We start from the raw sequence: 15101 nt of genomic DNA on the forward strand, positions 1-15101 counted from the left end.
AAAGTATTCTTCAACGATACATAGGTATTACATTATTCTTTAAGTTAGGTCTCAGAAATGAGTTTTGAACGCACAATTTGCATATGATCCCTTCATTAATCAGTATAATAGGAGATGTTCTTATTAGCAATACTCCAAGAAGGTACTCAACTCTATTTTTCAACAGAATAATTACACTTACTGGGACTACTGTTTAGACTCTTCAAATATTTAGTTTTACGATGTAAAATTTTTTATGATATCCAAACCCAAACAAATACATACAAAACAAAAAAACGAACACATTGAAGAAGCTGTCTTTAATACGCACTAATACACTCATTCACAATCATTAAAGGAAAGAGTGGCCGAAGCTTAGCGCCCCCTAGTGAACGCATAAACGTTTATTTCCCACAATTTACCGAACACAGTTTTCCACTTTCCTCTCAAGATAAAATTGGAAATAAATCTGCTGAAGACGCGGTAAAACATTAGGATGCCACATTGATGTGTTGTGAGTGAATGGTTTTACGTCTAGTTAAAATAAATGCTCCAATTCTTGAAAGTTTTTTTAAAAGCTGCCTACTCTAAGAAATACAACGAAACATTCAAATTACTTAAGTTTTTTACAGAACAAGACTAGCATTAATAAAAAGTCTTGTTTTCTCTAAAATGTTGTTGATTACATTATTTTAGATTTTCGGGCTTTTTAGATGGAAAAAATTAAAACATTCTATAAACACCTTTAATGCTGACATATTTTAAGTTGAACTTAAAAATGATAGACAACAATTGCTAATTTTCTTTTACTGTAGCCATTTGGATAATTTGTCCCTTTTGATTTTAACACACGCTAAGTCTGTAAAAGTTATTGTTCAAATAATGTTTTATTCAACCCCGAGTGACAGCCGATTGAAATCTTTAAAAATCAGAATTAAACTTGCAATTTTATATTCAATTTGCTGTCATATTTTACTGTGTTAAGATAGAGAGACATCTAGTTTGCGTCGTTAGTTTTATTTTATCACGAACTTCAAAAAGAGGGGTTTCTCGATGGGGCTTAACATTTAAAATTGTTGAGTTTCCCCCAAAATCCCCCATTTTGGGTTTGAAAACTTAGTAGAAATTAGGCTCAAAAAGTACTTCATAACATGCCATAAAGGTGTGTAGAGTTTAGTTTTCCTATTGTAAGCCGTTACAAAATTTACAGGGGGTCTCCAGACTTGGAAAGCTGTAAGTTAAATTTCACTTCTGAAAGTTTCAATTAGCTGCCATTTTTCACTGGATTGAAATAGAGACCTCTTGTTTGCGTTGTTAGTTTTTTTTACCAGGACCATCAAAATGAGGGGTCAATCAGTGGGTCTTACCATTTGAAATGTTTCCCCCAAAATCCCCCATTTTTGGGATGTACACCAAGTGGCGGTTATGCCCAAAAAGTACTTCATAACATGCCATGAAGGTGTGTCGTGTTTAGTTTTTCTATTATGGGCCGTTAAATTAACAGGGGGTACCCAGACTTTTTACCAACCCTGTATACTTTACCAACCGTATACTTTTATAATTTATATCGTAATAATTTCATTTTATTTCCCCCAGAAGCAATGCCAGTAGGCTACCCAGCTCTTCAGGCCACCAATCAGAGAGCAGCATTTCATCCCCACCCCTCCCTCTAAGCCACGCCCCCTAGCCAATCAGAGAGCACCCCTCCTCCTAGGCCACGCCCCAGCTAATTAGAGAGTGCCCCTCCTCCTACGCCCAAGCTAATTACAGAGCACCCCTCCCCCTAGGCAGCCATTCCCCTGGTCTCCTATGTTGTCTAAACTTATTTTCGTGCCAAGTTGCATAACCTCACGTATTGCGTAGGTTCCCGCCAACTTAAAAACCTCTGTAATGATCAACTCTTGCTAAATGAAATAACCTCCACTGAGTTATGTGCTCTGGATAATTACAAACATTGTTTGATTTAAAATATGTTTTAATGCTACTACATCTACGATTTATATTTACATACTTTTAAAAATATTTACAAATACTATAAATCTTCTTCTTCTTCTTCGTCATCACGGCTCTGTAACAAAACAAGAAAGTGTTAACGACGTGTGTCCTGGCTGCTGATTGGTTGTAATAAGCTTGTACCTGAATGGTCATAAATAGGTGATATGTTGTGTGATAGGTCAATATTTCTATTTAAACTTTCAGTACTTATTTTCTTTCACTTTGCTTTTGGCAATTGAATGTGTTGGACGTGTGCTTTTGTGTTTGATGTTTTGAGGTTATGTTTGCAAGTTATTTCTAGTGTTAATGTTAGTCTGATTATTTATGACACATCAGTGGTAAGTGAACTTTGTTTCTTTTGTGTAACGTATTGTGCAAGCGGTGTGCTATATTCAGCTTTGTGTGCGCGCAGCTGTGTCCCCACCACATCTTGTGTCTCGGTGTTGTAGTGCGCATCGGTGAGCTATATTTAGCCGTGTGCGCGCGCAGACTGTGGCCCCACTAGATCTTGTGTCTCCGCGTCCCTTTTACTTTGCTCTAGGCGTTTGACGACGATGGATGTTAGTATGGCTGATAACGTATCTGATGAAATAGTTGAACCCGTTAAAGTAGTCGAGCCTGTTACTTTAATAAGTACCGATCAAACTTATGTAAATAAATTTAGATTGTATGGTAGTAAAACAGTATTTAAATTCACTAATCCGCCTCCGGAGACTAATGAGATTGATTGGTTGAGACAAGGGTTTGCACAAATTGTAAATAGTATGAAAGAACAAGCTTTTGAAAATGATCAACTTGGATTTACTTTGGAGAGTCTCAACTTGAAATCAAAAGCACCCGGCTATGTAAATTTTCGGCCTGCTACTGAAATTGATGAAAACGTTTTGTGGCAAATCTTTGGTGGTATTGTGCAATCAAACTCTGAATCCATAAAATCAACCGACACTTTTAAAGTGGAATGCACTAGAATTAACCTTCCTGTAGGCTCTGGAAGGGTAAGACCAGGGTTCTACAATACGTTTGATGAGGAATGCAAGGCAAGACGGGGAATTGTTGTTATAAATAATAAAGATAAATTGTGTCTTCCCCGTGCAATTGTAGTGGCTATGGCCAATGTAAGTAAAGATCCTGACTATAATGCAGTTAGAAAGGATAGGGCAAATAGGCAAACAATCAGGGCTCAGGAACTTGTGCGTCGAGCTAGGGTTGAAATGCCAGAGGGTGGAGCTGGGATCCCGGAACTTGAAAAATTTCAGAGGTTTTTGAGGGACTACAAAATTGTCGTGTACAACTATGACAGGAAAGGACGTGATGTCTACTTTGAGGGAAATGTAGAGAACCCTAAGTTCCAAATTAACTTGTTGTTTCACAATGGACACTACAATGTGATTAATTGTTTGACTGCTGCTTTTGTTTGTAATTATTTCTGTGAAGCCTGTCATGTACCCTACGATCATAAAAGAGAGCATCGTTGCTCAAACATTTGCCCACAGTGTCAAACTATCTCACCTCCCTGTGTAGTGGAGAGAGGTGGTGTTCTGTGCCCTAAATGTAACATGACTTATAAAAATCAGAGATGTTTTATCGCGCATCAAGCTGATAGATGTAAAAATGTAAAGAAATGTCTAGACTGTGGGAAATTGGTTTGGATTAGAGATCGATCTAAGCCTCATAAATGTGGTGAAGTATATTGCAAACCTTGCAGTTCATTTGAAGAACCTAACCACAAATGCTATATGAAACCTGACACAAGAAAGCCTAAATCTAAAGAGTTTTTGTTTATTTTCTTTGACTTGGAAACCCGTCAAGATGAGTCTCTGCCCTCAGATCCTGAGTCTAAATTGCATCAAGTGAACTTGTGTGTGTCACAACAGTTTTGTTATCAGTGTATTGAGGCTAAATTTTGTATGGCTTGTAAAAATCGTACACGAGTGTTTAGTTCTGAACCAGTCACTCAGTTCATGGACTATGTGATGCAAGTCCGTAGAAATTTTAAAGATGTATGTGTTATTGCACACAATGGGCAGGGTTTTGATTTCCAGTTTTTGCTCAAATATGTGTTGGAGGATACAAAGTTTACTCCGAAACTTGTAATGCGGGGAACTAAGGTCATTTTGATGGAGATTGACAATGTGAGGTTTGTTGATTCACTTAGTTATTTCCCTATGCCTCTTGCTGCACTGCCCAAAGCCTTTGACTTGCCCCCGGAAAAGAAGAAAGGCTATTTCCCCCACCTCTTTAACACTCTTAAGAATCAAAATTATGTGGGCTCTATGCCGCCAAAGGAGTTTTACTGCCCAGAATCTATGTTTGAAAAATCATATAAAGATTTTGAAAACTGGTATAATGATCAAGTTGCAAACCAAGTTACATTTGACTTTAAGAAAGAAATCCTCGAGTATTGTATGTCGGACGTTGATATCTTGGCCCAAGCTTGCTTAAAGTTCCGTTCAATTTTTCTGCAAGAGTGTAATGTTGACCCGTTTCTTGAAGCTGTAACCATCGCCAGTGCATGCAATTTGGCCTTCCGTCGGAACTTTTTGAAGAAAAATACCATCGGCATCGTTCCTAAAAACGGGTATAGGCTTGCAGACGCTCAGTCGGCTATTGCTTTACAGTGGCTATCGTGGGAAGAGGAGAAACGTGGAGTTAGAATTGAACACGCTGGTCGTGGAAAAGAAGTTAAGATCAATAAACTGAAAGTAGATGGGTTTGACGGTCAGAATATTTACGAATTTCAAGGCTGCTACTGGCACGGCTGTCCCAAATGCTTTCCCTACGACCGTGAACTTGCTTTGAAAGAGGATCCCTCTGACTCACTTCACTTGCGATATGAACAGACTAAAACTAAAATAGCAAAGTTGGGCGATAACGTCGTACAAATGTGGGAATGTGAATTTAGAAAGTTAAAAAAGACGGAAAACCTAAAACATCTAGACAAGCTGCCGATCCTCAACAATTTACCTCTGAATCCGAGGCAAGCATTTTTTGGGGGCCGAACCGGGAATGCCAAAACCTATCACAAATGCGCCGAAGGGGAAACCATTGAATACGTGGATGTATGCTCTCTCTATCCCTGGGTATGTAAATACGGCAAGTACCCTGTAGGGCATCCGACAATCTATGTAGGAGACAAAGAGTGTAGACAGAGAGGTCTCAATGTTGAGGGTCTATTAAAGTGTAAAGTACTTCCACCTCGTGAGCTCTATCACCCTGTTCTCCCAGCCAAAATGAATGACAAGTTAATGTTTGTTTTGTGCGCGACTTGTGGAGATGGTCAGATTCAAAGTGATTGCGACCACGAAAGTGGTAACAGAGCACTTATTGGGACCTGGACCATGGACGAAGTTCGTAAAGCTGTAGAAAAGGGCTATGTTGTACTCGACATGTATGAACTTTGGGAGTATAAGGTAGCCACATATAAAAACGGTGGGTTGTTTACTGACTTTATAAATAAATTTTTAAAAATGAAACAGGAAGCATCTGGGTTCCCGGGCTGGTGTGAAACAGACGAGGACAAAAACAAGTACATCGACGACTATTTTAAGAAAGAGGGTGTCCAACTAGAAAAAGACAAAATTGTAAAAAATGGTGGATTAAGGTCGTTAGCTAAGCTTATGTTGAACTCGTTTTGGGGAAAATTTGGACAGCGTGAAAATCAGACAAAAGCTACGATTGTCAGGGACCCAAAAACACTTTTCAAAATGTTAACTAGCTCTGAAATTGATGTAAATAGAGTACAGATTGTCAATGATGAGGTTCTTGTTGTTAGCTGGGAGTACATTGAGGAGGTTGGGGAGCCATTGCAAAATGTAAATGTTGTGTTGGCAGCTTACACTACTGCCCAAGCGAGATTGAAGCTCTATGAGCATCTAGATGCTTTGGGTGGTCAAGTGTTGTATTATGATACTGATTCTGTATTGTATGTATACAAGGGTGGTTTGTATAGAGTTCCCACGGGAGATTATCTAGGGGAAATGACTGATGAATTGGCCGAGTATGGACCAGGTTCATACATAACAGAGTTTGTATCCGGAGGGCCAAAAACCTATGCATACCTCGTGTGGTCAACAAACAAACAAAAATTGATTCCCGTTTGTAAAGTAAAAGGGCTTACATTAAATATGAAAACTTCTAAAAAGATTGGATTTGACAGTTTGAAAGAGATGGTCCTTGGTGATGCTGCACAAACAATGGACATTGAGGAAAATAGAATCAGACGAACAAAGGATAGAAATATAGTTACAATCAGTGAGGTCAAACAGTTTAAAATTACCGGACCAAAAAGGAAACATGGTAGCAATTATGATACACTTCCATATGGGTTTAAAATTCAAAAAACTCACCAAAATCTCAACTCCTGAATCACTACTATCACTGTCACTCCACTCCCAGTCCCCAATATCCACCTCGTTCCACCCGTTCCACCCTCCCGGTCCCCAATTGACCCCAAATTCCGAATCTGTGTCTGAATCGTTGTCTTCTTCATTCAAATTCAAAAATTCACATACTCTGCGATATAAATAATGTTGAACAAAATCACTAACGATCAGCATCAGAGAGATCATGTTGGACACTGAACACATGTTGCACATGCTGCACATGTGTTGCGCTCCCCTCTCCACTATCACTACATACCTTTATGGTGGCATATTCTGTGTTTCTCGGTGGTAACGGTGGTGGCCTGAGATCCAAGGGTCGAAGTTCTTCGTAGATTGGCTCCACCGGCCTAAGAAATACCACCCTTGTCTTGACGATAAACGGTGACGGCTCGTCGCGCTTGATGGAGAATATCCAGCCGAAACACGATGCGAAACACATGGTGGCTGGGATCCAACTGGAGTGGGGCTATTTTTGAATGTGTTTGTACATTGAGGCGCTCAAATCTGGAGGGACTTGAGCTACTCCTTGTGCATGTGTGAATGGTGGTCACTGGCGCGGCTGACTAAAAAGCCCGTAAACCATGTGTGAAGGTCACTGGCACGGCTGACTAAAACGCCTGTAAACCATGTATGAAGGTCACTGGCGCGGCCGAAAGGCCCGTAAACCATGTGTGGAGGGGTGAGTGTCATTCCACTTGGAACCTTCTCGCCACTATGTTGTCCCTACTTGAGCTCTCAGCTAGAACAATTACTGATAACATATTTCTTTTGAGTGCTGTAAAGCAAGCAGCAATCCCACCTGTGATTAAAGATTATATATTCAATTACCACCATGAAAACTGTGGCTATGTCTACTACCATATTTGTTTTCTCGACAATGAAGAGTTTTGTAAGGATTGTGGAGAGGCAGCGAATATTTCTTTTCGACGGTTTGGAACAATTGTATGTGTAGCAAAATTTAAGACTCCAAGAGATAGATGCACCATATGTGCAGCACGTCTATACAATTGGACCAGATTGAGAAGATGTTCCTGTCTACAATCCTTGATCCCATCCTTGAGAAGGTGGTAAGAGAAATTTTGGGGGAACGGAGACGGCAACTAGTTTGTTTTTGGAGGCCGTCACGAGCTGCGGCGGTGGAGAGGCCGCAGCTTTTCTGGGGGGCAAATAAAAAGACTATTCTATTTGGAACCTTCTTGCCATCATGTTGTCCCTGTCTGAGCTTTCAATTAGGGAGATTTGCACAAACGTTATCCTTTTACCTTATGTAAAAGAAAGTGTTGATCTTCCATCAACGCTAAGGCAGGACGTTTTGAGCTATCATAGGGAAAACTGTGGTTATGTAACCCTAAACTACTATGAGTCTTTTAGAGGCTCCAGTAGGTTATGTATTGACTGTGGAAGAATGGTTGATCTTCCTTCTCGCTTAAAGCGAAGAGGTAACTACATGTATCCAAAGTTTAAAGTCCCAAAAGAAACATGCCGCATTTGCATGGCTCCTTTATTTATCTTCCGTAAAGTCACTTGTAAACATTGTAAAAACTAAATACTTGTAAAACAACAAAAAATAAATGGAGGTGGCAACTAGTTTGTTTTTGGAGGCCATCACGAGCTGCGGCGGTGGAGGGGCCGCAGCATTTCTAAAAAACTTAATAAATTATCAATACACTGTCAAGTTGTATCATTTTAACAATGGATGTCAGACGTGCTATAGCTGAAGAGCTACACAAACCTGCTAGAAAAAATTACACTAGACGGAAAGTGACTCTTAAAGGGTTGAATGATTTGTACCAGGCCGATCTCGTAGAGATGCAGCCTTATGCAAAGTTCAATAAAGGTAATCGATACATCATGACTATGATCAATTGTTTTTCAAAACTCGGTTTTGCAGTCCCATTAAAAGATAAGACAGGTCCGGCAGTTGCCAAGGCACTTGAACCTATTTTGATAAAACATAAGATGAAACACTTTCAAACCGATCAGGGGACCGAATGGTTTAATAAACATATTGGTGCTCTTATGAAAAAGTATAAAATTAACCATTATTCTACGTTTTCTGATTTAAAAGCTAGTATCGTGGAAAGATATAACAGAACTTTGAAACAGTGGATGTGGAAAGAGTTTACCGCAAAGGGTACATATGAATGGTTGTCATTACTTCCTGATATTCTCAAACGATATAATAACTCGGTACATAAAACAATTGGTATGAAACCAAAAGATGTGAAACAAAAGAATGTAAAGGAAATATTAAAAAGGATAAACAAGAAGGGAAAAAGGCTGGCACCAAAATTTAAACTGGGGGATAGTGTTAGGATTAGTAAGTATAAAAGAGTTTTTACTAAAGGCTATCTGCCAAACTGGACAAACGAGGTTTTCACCATTTACGCCATCAAACCAACAAAACCACCTACATATGTACTCAAAGACCATAACGGTGAAATACTAAAGGGAGGGTTTTATGAACAGGAGCTAAATGAATCAAAGACCGGAGATGTATATTTAGTTGAAAGAGTGTTACAGCGGAAAGGAGATAAAATAAAAGTCAGATGGCTTGGCTTTGACAAAAAAAAGCGACACTTGGCTTAGTAAAAGCGACATTCTTATTTAGAGCATCCGGTGACGGCTCCGTGTAGATCAAGCAGCTGCATCCGGACGTATTTATAAACGATAGGGTGAGTGTGCTACATCAGTTGAACACGATGCGTGTGGCACAGCAGAGTCCCCCTTTGACGGTAAAAAACTATGACGAGTATCTCGGCGAGGGTCTGGCATCTAAAAATAAACATGGCCATCTGCTACCAGACTCAATTCGCGGAATCCTTTCAGGCCCCAGCAACTCGGGTAAAACAAATGTTGTGTTTAATTTATTATTCGATCCAAATGGTCTTGTTTTTGAAAATATCTACATTTTCTGTAAATCTCTGAATCAGCCCAAATACCAGTTTTTACCATTGGCTCTACCTAAGGAAATTGGTTACTTTGCATATGGTGACAACAACTTGGTAGTTCATCCAAATAAAGCTAAACCACATTCAATAATGATATTTGACGATATATCCTGTGAGAAACACAACAACATTACAAACTATTTCACTATGGGTAGGCATAACAATATTGACACCTTTTATTTGGGTCAGACGTATAGTGCTATACCAAAGCAGCTTATCAGAGACAACGCAAACCTTTTAATACTATTCAAACAGGATGATATGAATTTACGACACATATATTGCGACCATGTCACTACCGACATGCCATTTGATAGATTCAAACAGATGTGTGCACTGGCGTGGAAAGACAATCATGGGTTCTTAGTTGTCGACAAGACTCGGGACACTAATAAAGGTAGATACCGTATAGGATTTGACAGTTTCATTGAGGAGTTATAATGGTTAACATCTACACCTACAACGACCTTAGAGGTTACGATACCAAACTTCATAATGTTAAATCTAATCTTTGCACATATTACTATTCCGATAGGAAAAAGTTTTGTGGAAACTATTGTAGTAGAAAAGGACGTCATGGTCACAAGTCAGGCGGTGTTGGAGACATAAAGTGCCAAAACAGAGCGCTGTACTACCTCCGGTTATCTTGTTAATGATATCTGCGAGTGAACGTACATACAACCGTGAAATCTGGATTAGATTTTTGGAAAAATGCGAAGAAAAGAAAGTTCCTCTTGAACTGGTGGTCTATCACGAAGATATGAACAACTGCACAGTTAGAGAGTCCCATAATATAATTTCAAGATTTAGACCGTTTCCGGATATTTTTGGTAAGGTTTTACCATTGCGCAACCTTCATGGTAGCATAAACTTTACCCAGATTTACCTCCGAATGCTCGAATACGGTTGCAATATTCCCCACGCAGCAAGATGTATAGTATTGACTGAACGGACTCTACCAATAAGATCACCTCTGACGATTTATAAAACTGCGATGGCTTCGAAATGCCATATCGATGTGAGTTATAATGTAGCATATGGTCCGGTACCTCCGGGATTACCGAGATCTCGTGGTAAACCTTATGCCGGGGTAAACAACTTGTGCCAAGGACTGTTTACAACAGAATTTCTAAAGGCTGCGTTGCCAACATTACAACAATATAGCGAACGTTTTGGAATAAGTTTCAATAATGGTGTGTATACGATAACTGATCGTCAACTGTTTGACCAGTGGCGTGAGTTCACTGGAGCGAATCCAAGTGAATTTTGGTTATTGAACTCGTTTCTGTTACACCACAATGAGATGAAGCGTCCAATGTCTTTTTTGCAGAGGTATATGGAAAAAAGTGACGTTATTGAGCGGTATACCGTAGCGGAAATACCACAATGGAGAGATAATTGGAAAAGAACGTTTGTTTTTCGGAATTGGTCAAAAAGGTACACTATTCCGCAATTTGATCTAGTGACAAAGAGATACTACCGAGATATAGATATTACCTCGGGCATATCTTTGAAAGAAGTAGTGCACTACCTACGTAAACATAAGAAACGTGCACTATTTTTTCGGCAGATTGAATTGCCTTAAGAGGCTAGCTGTGGTGTTTTAGGCTCATTATCAAAGATGACACAGAAGAATAAACATCTCACTCTGCAAATAGCAGAGTTAAAAGAAGCAGTTAGGCGTAAATTTAGACAGTTTAAAGATGGCAGTGTGGAGAGTGAAAAATTGCTGGAACAGCAATACAAACCATTAATTAGAGAACTGAAAAAAGGCGAACCGAAAACAGATGTTAAAATTGAACAGCTTTCTAAAGAAGAGCCAATGGACTATGAGAGTGATGACGATGATTACATTGGTCAACCGTTTAAACCAGAAGCCATATCAACACCTAGAGCTGAAACTAGTCAATTGGAAGAGGTTGTTTCGTCTCCATTAGGCTTCCAAACAGCATCCAAGTACATTGAAGAGCAGTTTGAGAACCTATTAACTAGAAAATATATGACCCAGTTTATACGAGACGCCGGTGGAAAACATAGAACTATTGACCACGACTATGGTCCAAGGTTTGATGAAAGAGGAAACACTTTAATGATTGGAAACAAAGTGATGGAATTTGACACTGACGGTACCATTATTGTTAACAACACGAGATACCCACCTTCCGAGGGGCTCTATGAGCTTATATTTAAAAGACTGCCAAACAGCGATGTGTATACAGAGGACGATCTAAATGCTTACAAAAGTATATTGATTGCCTCAAATGCTCACAAAAAGGGATATAATTTTGACAATCAAATCAGACGTGATAGTAGTTTGAAATACAGACACGTGATCAAAGATCTGTTTCCCGTCAGACAGGGTAGAGGAATGTCGTGGAAAAGTACAAAGTCTCGCGATATAGTGCATTGGGATAATCCCAACGAGTTGGTCGATAGACTAAAACTGTTGGTAGCATCAGCTGAAACGGGAAATACTTCACACAGCAACGAGATTGTAAACATTGTAGAGGAACTGCACGAAGCAGGATACATAAAAGGTAGCGGAAACAGTCGATACAAATCAGTCTCACGATGGGCATAGACAAGTTTGGACGTTATACTAAGAAGGAGAAGGGTCTTGTTGGACCCAAAGGCGAAGGCTTTGCATTATCACAGGATGGTAGCTACGATATGCAAGGTAAACGTCTGTGCAATGTCGACGATCCAAAAGACAATCTTGATGCGATGAATTTTAGATCGCATGCGAATTCACTTTTAAACTGTATGACACTGCAAAGTGGTCATTTTGATGCTCAAAACACACGTGTATGTAATATAGCTGATCCAGTTGATGTTAAAGATGCGGTAACAAAACAATATATAGATCGTCATACCCCGCTAAAGTTCTCTGACGCCACCGCATACTCGATACACCATTACCGGCTGCAAGATGTTGCTCCACCAAAGGCGGATGAAGATGCCGTTAACCTATCATTTCTCAAGGAAAACACTATAACACGAGGTGCGGGGTCTTTTGATGCAAAACAGTTGGTCATACAGAATGTTGCCTCCCCAGTTGGCAACAAAGACGCTGTAAATCTCGAGTATTTCAATAAAAACACGTTGCAAAAAAATAAAAATGGAACTTTTGATGTTAAAAATACAGCTATTCAGAATGTGGCACCCCCCAGTAAAGGGGGAGATGCCGTAAATAAACAATACTTGGACAATCACACACCTTTACAAGGTGGACTAGCATGGAATTTCAAGAATAAACGGTTAGGACAGGTGTCCGATCCTGCCCACATTCACGATGCGGTTACCTTGCAATATCTACAAAATAATTCAATTTTACCCGATAAAGATAAACATTGGGACGTTAAAAGTAAACGGCTGACAAACGTAGGTAAACCACGGTGGTTAAACGATGCTGTAAACAAAGAATATCTCAAGGAAGTGATGGCAGATCTGGCCTATACACTGTACAAACAGATAAACAGGGGGAGGGCTAGTTACCCTAGTTTTGAAGATTGGAATACACAGGTTGTCCGAGAGCAGTCTACATGGGATGACCTTTTTAAAACATTGTAGTATCTGTTAGTCATCAGTTATAAAATGGCAGGCAAGAGGAAAACATCGGTTAGACGCAGACGAGCAGTCACAGGAAGAGGTATTATATCCTCCGTTGTAAACAAGGCTGTAGATTTATTACCTTTTGAAGCTCACTTACCTGGTTATAATTACTGTGGGCCAGGTACAAAATTAGCCAAAACATTAGCTAGAGGTGACAAGGGAATCAACGGATTAGACGAAGCTTGCAAACAGCACGACATTGCGTACTCGCAATACAAAGATTCCGAGAACAGACGGCAGGCCGACGCTGAATTGGCCGAGCGCGCGTGGCGACGATTTAAATCCTCAGACGCATCTTTGGCTGAAAAAGCAGCTGCTTGGGCTGTTACTACAGCTATGAAGACTAAAACAAAGTTAGGGGGTGGTAAAAAGAAGAAGAAAAGCCCCGTTAAGCGTAAATCTCCCACCAAGGGAAACGGGTTGTACCTAAGACCGTACCCAAAGGGTAAAGGTTTGTACCTAAGACCTTACCCAAAACAAGGGGCCGGTAAGAAAAAGACAAAGAAAAGAGTTGGTAAAAAAAAAGCTCGATCCCGATAAGGCCTTTGACAAATTATGATTTATTACACTATGCAAAAGAACTACGTATACCACACTTTAGAGGAGTTTATATGAGAGACACTCTCCCTAGCGCACCAAAAGAAAATGAATCGGCTATTGTAAACTTGGATTCTAGTTTCGGCAACGGTACTCACTGGGTGTGTTATAAAAAGGTAAAAGATATCGTGTACTATTTCGATAGTTTTGGTAATCTCAAGCCACCACGTGAACTTTTACAGTGGTAACTGCGACATTTACTATAACTACGAGCGGAAGCAAAATTTCAATTCAGTTGTATGCGGACACTTGTGCTTACAGTTTCTCGACAATGTTTAGCTTGAGTGGAAGGGGTTCCTATGTTTCAAAAGATTACTTCCCATCTGTTGACGTTAGTGAAGGAGAATGGGAGATTGGTCTTATAGACTTGATGACGTTTCACTCGATCCCAAATATTGAAGCGGGTAAAAATAACAAATTTTATTACGGCGATGGTAGAATGATTGAAATAGCTGAAGGGGCATATGAGATTGAAGATTTAGAAACTGCTCTAAAAGAAAAAGTAGGGAAGGATGTGGAATTGGAATTGAAAGCAAATAACAATACGCTAAAATCGGAAATAAAGTGTAGCCAAGCTATTGATTTTACACAAAGTAACACGCTTGCTCCTCTACTGGGTTTTGATAGTAAAACTTTGAAAGCAGGTGAAAAACACACCTCCGACAGAACAGTAAGCATCATTAATGTAAACGTAATACGCGTAGAGTGTAATATAGTTCGAGGTTCGTATGACAATGGAGCTGAGGGCCATGTTATACACGAGTTCTACCCAAACGTGGGTCCAGGCTATAAAATAGTGGAGGTACCCAACACAATAATTTATTTGCCTGTGAACGTCAAGAGGATAAACAACGTTACAATCACTCTCAAAGATCAAAACGGTGAGAGAATCAACTTGAGAAACGAAAATATATCCATCAGACTGCATATAAGGAGGAAAAATGGGTTTGGTATTTAGGGAGGTTACAAAATCTTTACCCATCAGTAAGCGTCAAGACACTGTACGGTTAACATCAACCAATACAAAGTTTTTGCGTTCATTAGGATTTAAAGTTCAAGATGCTGGACATAGAAAATAAAGCAGAGTACAGTGATGTAATCACAGGTATTGAGTTTCACACTCATAAACCGTACGCTTCATCGACCTTTAAGAATAACGATGAAATACGTATACCAATCAGTCAACAGGACATAATAACTGCACCGTTTGACAGTACTCTCCATATCGTGGGCAGGGTTAGCGGAAAGAAACAGGATGGAACTGCTGCAGAAGTTCATCTTGTCAATAATGCTGTAGCGTTTCTTTTTGACGATATTAGATATGAAATCGGGGGTGTCGAGGTCGATCGAATAAAAAATGTAGGTATAACAACAACCATTAAAAACCTATTATCGGTACAACAGGGTGAACTAGAAAGTTTAAAAAACGCTTGTTGGTTAGGTTCTGGGAAAACAGAGAAAATTACAGAGTTTTCATTCTGTGTTCCTTTGCACATGTTGCTAGGTTTTGCCGAGGACTATAAGCGTGTAATTGCTAATGTCAGACAAGAATTGATTCTTTTGCGGTCATCGACCGATTTAAACG

At 39.6% G+C, this 15101-nt stretch overlaps 1 protein-coding gene across 1 annotated transcript; it reads left to right on the top strand.

Moving 5' to 3' along the window:
- Nucleotides 1-2738: 2738 nt before the first annotated feature.
- Nucleotides 2739-6446, top strand: LOC128984131 (uncharacterized). The gene is made up of 2 exons (XM_054403418.1): nt 2739-5982; nt 6370-6446. Exons 1-2 carry the CDS (start codon nt 2739-2741, stop codon nt 6444-6446), a joined length of 3321 nt encoding a protein of 1106 aa, XP_054259393.1.
- Nucleotides 6447-15101: the final 8655 nt, after the last annotated feature.

This window comes from Macrosteles quadrilineatus, unplaced genomic scaffold (assembly GCF_028750875.1).
Source record: "Macrosteles quadrilineatus isolate MER2022 unplaced genomic scaffold, UCM_ALF_1.0 Scaffold_2__2_contigs__length_208266976, whole genome shotgun sequence".
Lineage (NCBI taxonomy): Eukaryota > Metazoa > Arthropoda > Insecta > Hemiptera > Cicadellidae > Macrosteles > Macrosteles quadrilineatus.

Excerpts from the sequence above, each read along its gene's own strand:
- LOC128984131 (XM_054403418.1), top strand. The coding sequence starts at position 2,739 with ATGAAAGAACAAGCTTTTGAAAATGATCAACTTGGATTTACTTTGGAG. Across the intron at positions 5,983-6,369 it reads ATTGGCCGAGTATGGACCAG|TCCCCAATATCCACCTCGTT; the intron begins GTTCATACATAA and ends CTCCACTCCCAG.